The sequence below is a fragment of the Glycine max genome, chromosome 8, assembly GCF_000004515.6.
Source record: "Glycine max cultivar Williams 82 chromosome 8, Glycine_max_v4.0, whole genome shotgun sequence".
Classification (NCBI taxonomy): domain Eukaryota; kingdom Viridiplantae; phylum Streptophyta; class Magnoliopsida; order Fabales; family Fabaceae; genus Glycine; species Glycine max.
The window spans coordinates 36,808,933-36,814,893 of record NC_038244.2 but is presented as its reverse complement, the minus strand read 5'-3'; the positions used below and the strand labels follow the sequence as shown (position 1 = coordinate 36,814,893).

General features: G+C 35.3%; 1 protein-coding gene across 1 annotated transcript; it reads right to left on the bottom strand.

The window, feature by feature from the left end:
* Positions 1 to 4,410: 4,410 nt before the first annotated feature.
* On the bottom strand, positions 4,411 to 5,916 carry LOC100806367 (transaldolase). The gene is made up of 5 exons (XM_026129431.1): positions 5,902 to 5,916; positions 5,383 to 5,733; positions 5,105 to 5,293; positions 4,813 to 4,995; positions 4,411 to 4,662 (listed from the first exon to the last, which is right to left on the bottom strand). The coding sequence occupies exons 1-5, from the start codon at positions 5,914 to 5,916 to the stop codon at positions 4,411 to 4,413; spliced, it is 990 nt and encodes a 329-aa protein (XP_025985216.1).
* Positions 5,917 to 5,961: the final 45 nt, after the last annotated feature.

Here is a 5,961-nt window from a genome sequence, read left to right as displayed (position 1 = left end):
TGGCGGCATTGTCTGTGGAGTTTCTCATACTCCTTTATGCATTTAAGGATTTAGCATAAAAGCAACATTATGTTAAACTCAACAAACAGAAGAGGGAAGTACACGCAAATTAAGTTTTAAGTGCTAGAGAAACATGATGGATCGAGCATGAATTTGGGGATCCAATATATATGTTTACCTATTTTGAGTTCTTATAGCATCTCTTTCTTCTTTTGTACTGTCCAAGTCATAGCTGTATAATTTGAATATGTAATCAGTAACCATAATACATATAGAAAAGGTTGGGGAAAAAAATCTATTCACATACTTCAATTGAAATGAGCATTTTGTGAAGGAAAGTTCATATTTTACTGAAAATCATTTAGGACTTGCATTTCTCTCGTTTATGTTAGCATGTTGAAGCTGATAGGAATGGATTATTTTGTGGTACAACTCTCTGGTAACAGAGTCAGAGATGAATTAAACTAATACCCAGGATATTAGAGAGATCCTAGCCTCTCCCCACTCTCTAGGAGGCCAAACCTTTCCAAATTGATCAAATCCCCTCTTCTCTCAATCCCTGTACTTATTTCTAGACAACATACCTTATCCAAACTATCTCACAAATAAAAAGGGAAATTTATCTCTTAAACTGTCAGTTAGTAAGAAATTCCATGTAAAGCTCTGTCAGTTTTGTAAGGATACCCTACAATTTGATTGTTCTTAAACTGTGTGCCTTCTATCATTGTTATTAAATAGGAGTTGACAGCTCAAGTTTCTGCTGAGACTGACCCTGTATCACTTTTTCCAAAAGTTGTGTCTTTACTTTATATCCAGGTAACTACAGTTTTTCTTTTTCTTTTTGCTACCACCTCCGTTTTTCCATTATAAACATGGATACTTGTATGAATAGGTTTACCACAAAGCACTTCAAGCTCCTGGAAGGGCCATTTCTATTGGTATTTCCCATTTAAAGGTATGTTCTTTCTGTCAATTGATTAAGTTGTGCAGGAAATCATAACTAGAACAACTAGTAATATAAAATTATAAATACCAAATAATGATGATATGGTCACCAACCTAGGAATTGCTCTTTTTTTCTATTTCCACTAAATAATAATTTTAGTTGAGTTGAACGCCTAAGATAGACAGTGACATCAAATATGTTGTAATTGTAATTGGAATGAAGCCTGCTGGTGTTTCCCATCCAGACTTCTTATCCATTATGATTGCATATCATACTGATAGAACCTAGATCCAAGCATTCTTGTCTTATAATTATATTCTTTTTAAGCTTCATAATTCAGTTGTACTGAACTTTCAATACTTCTCCGGCAGCACCAAAGATACCTTCCTCAGTCACCCACTCAAAACAGTCACATTAGCAAAAAAAGAAAAGAAACTAATAAAATAAGACAAGCAATCATACAACAAAAAACCAAATAAAATAATGTACCTAACCTAATAACACCAATATCATCTTTTTTTTAAGAGGTTATTAATATAATTAAAACATACAATTTGAAACTTCATATACAATTCCATTCCATTTGCAGAATACATGAAACTTACAAATAAGACTTAGCTTTTGAAAATTCATTGGCTAAAGATTCAACTTAAGTTTGTAGAAGGATACTGTTGGCACAAGAGATTCACAAAATTAGAAATAATAAAAATACACTCAAAAGAGAAGAAGTGAAAGTCTGATGTTCATTCTTAGAGCAGCTGAAATGCTTTGTATCTAATACATATATTCTCACAAAACAGAACAGTAGTTACTTCTACCCAACAAGCTTAATAGCTCGTATACTGATCATAAACACAAAGCTTAAAACACACTCGAGCAAGTACTAGTCAACACACTTACTGAACATACACTTACTACAATGCATAAAGTATAAAAAATAAATACACTTGAATAAGCTTGATCTCACAATTCTTAACAGCCTCACAAACAACATGGAAATCACTTGAATATGCTTTGTCTTTCCATGCTAAACAGGATTTTCAGCAATGACAATTGCTTATTTACTGTCACAATAAATCTCAGTAGCGTCCATCTTCTCCACTCCCAAATCAAACATAATTTTCTTCAACCAAATGGCTTGGTTTGTTGCTGCAGCTGCTGCTACATATTTAGCTTCAGCAGTAGATTGAGTTACAATGTCCTGCTTCTTTGAGTTCCAAGAAAACATGCGTGAGCCTAAGGAAAAAACATATTCAGTAGTGCTCTTCATGTCATCAAGGTTTCCAGCCTAATCATTGTCAACATAACCAAACAAACTTCCATTTTCATCGGGTTTAAACCAGATTCTAAATTGAGTTTCAAGTACTTAAGTGCTCTCTTTGCTACTACAAAATGTAACACACTTAGACTTTTCATAAATGTTGAGAGTAAGCTGGCTGCATACGTAAGATCTGGTCTAGATGAAGTGAGATAAAACAAACTTCCAATCACATTTCTATAAAGAGAATCGCCCATCCTTTCAGCTCCATCATCTTTGGATAGTTTCAGATTCTGCACCGAAAGAGTAGGGACAAATTTGCAACTTTTCATTCTAAAATTCTTCAAAATTTCATAAGCATACTTTTCTTGATTCAGAAAAATACCAACTTCACTTTGATGCACTTCCAAGCCTAGAAAATAATTCATTTCTCATAAGTTGGATATCTGAAACTGATTTTGCATCTCCACTATCAGTTGTTGCACTTCTTGTTGATTATTGCTAGTCATTAGAAAATCATCAACATACACATAGACAATTAAAGAGCCACCATCCAACAACCTTTTCACATAAAGAGTTGCCTCATTTTCACTCCTAAAACCTTGACTGCTAAAGTAAGCATCAATGTTGTTGTACCAAGCTCTAGGAGCTTGTTTCTGCCCATACGAAGCTTTATGAAGCTTATACACCTTGTCTTATCTTCCTTTCACAACAAAGCCTTCAGATTGAGCTACATAAATTTCTTCAGTCAAGTTCCTATTCAAGAATGCAGATTTGACATCTAAATGCCAAATTTTCCACTTCATTTGAGCTGCCAAAGCTACAAGAATGCGAATAGTGTTCTTTTTTGTAACCGGAGAAAACGTCTCTACATAATCAATTCCAGGTTGCTGAGCATAACCTTTAACAACAAGTTTGGTCTTGTATTTGTTAATGGACCCATTAAGATTCAGCTTTACCTTATAGACCCATTTAACTCCAATAGAATTTTTGTCTTCCAGTTTGTCAACCAGCTGCCATGTATTGTTGTCTTCAATGGTGGTCATCTCCTTCATAGAATGGTTCCATTGTTCAAACTTACTAGCTTTTTCAAAGCTGGTAGGTTCAAATTTTTCGGCTAAGAGAACGAAGACTTTCTCAACTATCCTACTGTATAGAAATTTCTCCGCTAACAACTTGATTTGATTCACAACCTTCATCATTATGGTCATGAAATCTTTTATGCTTTTAGCCTCATTCATCTTTAAGGCTTCAAACTCCCTCTTAAGGTTGAGAACCTACATTTTCTTGGTCCTCTCATTTCCAAAGAACTCCTCTTGAAGTTTCTCCCAAATCTCCCTTGCTGTATCCAAGTTGGAAATTCTCATAAAAACATCATCATCCACAACTGAGTGCAAGATGGTAAGAGCCTTTGCTCTTTTGGCAACTTGCTTACTGAGAAATCTGATCTGAGCAACAGTTGGATTCTCTTCCAAAGCTGGTGGTTCAGTTGTTTCCATTGCTTCCCAAAGATCAAAAGCTTTCAACTGCCTTCTCATCTTCACAACCCAGATTTCGTCGTTCTTTCCTGTGAATACAGGAGGTGCTAGTAATGGAACATTGTTGGAAGCCATTTAAAAAGTTGGGTATTCTGAAAAAGGATTGGATTCTCTCAAACTCTGTTTTTGATTTCCATTTTCTCTCTACACTCAAGGTTCTCTCACAGTCCCTCATGATCAAATCAACTCTAGATACCAATTGTTGGCACAAGAGATTCACAAACCCAGAAATCAGAAAAATGCACTCAAAAGAGAACAAGTGCAAGTCTAATTCATTCATACAGCAGCTAAAATGCTTTGTGTCTAATACATATATTCTCACAAAATAGAACAGTAGTTACTTCTATCTAACAAGCTTAATATCCCATCTACCCATCATAAATAGAAAGCTTAAAACACAGTCCAGCAAGTACTAGTCAACACACTTACTGAACACACACTTTTACACTGCATAAAGCATAAAAAATACACATAAGAAAATTCAGCAACTACATTAGAAATTTCAGTGCATTAACAGATACCATTTGTGCTTTTGAAATGAATATATGTTCATAGTCTTTTAAACATGTTTGAGAAAGGTTTGAAGTTTGATTTCTTCCTAATAAAAATTAATAAATTATTAATTAATATTTACCGTTAAAATAAAATAAATATATGTTCATAGTCTTTTAAACGTGCTTTTGAAATGAATATATGTTCATAGCCTTCTTTTGCATGCATTCAAGCACATTGTCAAAGCTTTTTGTGAAAGAATCCAGCACCTCATGTTCCAGTTCTGATCCAACAGAACTCCAATCAATCCCCAACTTCTCAATTGCATTGTAAATGTCTTGAGCCTCTGATACTTTTGCATCAAGCGTTCTTGAAAGAATACCATGGTCCATGAATGCTTGAAGAACTTGTACTGGTAAGGTTGAAATCTATAGAGGCACCAAATAAACGCAAGGTTATTTCAGCAACCTATTAATGAATGATCTGAACTTTAAGCTTTTTCACACCAACATTAATCCATATTAGCCCACATGGCCATCCAGTCAAGGTAAAAAAATAAGGAAACCGATATAACTTACTGTATCTGGTCCAATAAGAGAATTAACATAAAATGTGTCAGGGTAAGATGGATTTTTCACATTTGTTGAAGCCCACATCAACCTCTGCTTCTTGGCACCTCTATTCTCCAAGCGTTCCCATCTTGGACCAGAAAATTTTTTCTGGTAAAGTTGGTATGCTAAGACTGCTTGAGCAACCGCACCCTATAAGAATTGATATAATATTTTAGGCAAATGTTAACTAGTGCCCTTAGGGCATTGGTTAAGAAAACTAAAAGGAGAAAGGTTTTAAAGGCAAAATGCTTCACATTACCTTTCCTTTGAGATCAAGAGCCTCAGTAGTACCAATTTGCTCAAGTTTCTTGTCAAGTGTAACATCCACTCTACTGATGTAGAATGCTGCTGCACTTGAAACCTTAGAGAGATCAGTCATGCCACAAGACTCAAGGCCATCCAAGTAAGCATCAATCACTGCTTCATATTTAGGGAGGCAGAATATGAGCTGTTCAAATACGCCAACTATGAGCCTATTGCTGTTACAGCCAATAAGGATCAAAATTTGTGACATCAGAATGCACATAACAAACTTACAGTGGCATTTACACTTATCCCCAGAGAAATGACCTCCTTCATGGAAGAGATGGATTCATCAGTGGCAGGAATTTTCATGTAAACACACGGACTTCCAACCATATTATGAAGCCATTTTGCTGCCTCAATTGTCCCCTTGGTGTCATTTGCTAGCTTTGGGGAAACTGCAAGAGATACATGTCCATCTTCCCCATCTGTTTCATTGTAAATTAGCTCCAGAAGTTTGCAAGTATCCTGTATGTCCTTCACAACCAATTCCCAATAAGCACTTTCTATGTCCTTCCCTGCCTCTACCAATTCCCTGCTTGGTTGCAAATCAAATAAATAATATATTATACCCAAAAAGAAATACTGCTAAGCAACAGTTGCATATTCCGGATATGAAAGAAAACTGCAGATCTTATTTTTACCAATTGAGATCCAACAAATTGTTCCTTTGACAAAAAAAAAAAAAAAACAATACACTATGTCATCGCATATTAAAGTGCCCGATCCACAAATCCCAGGCACTTCAATTACCGAGCACGTACTCATGAAGCGTGACTTTCGTCTGAAAAAAATCTTGATACACTTTTTACC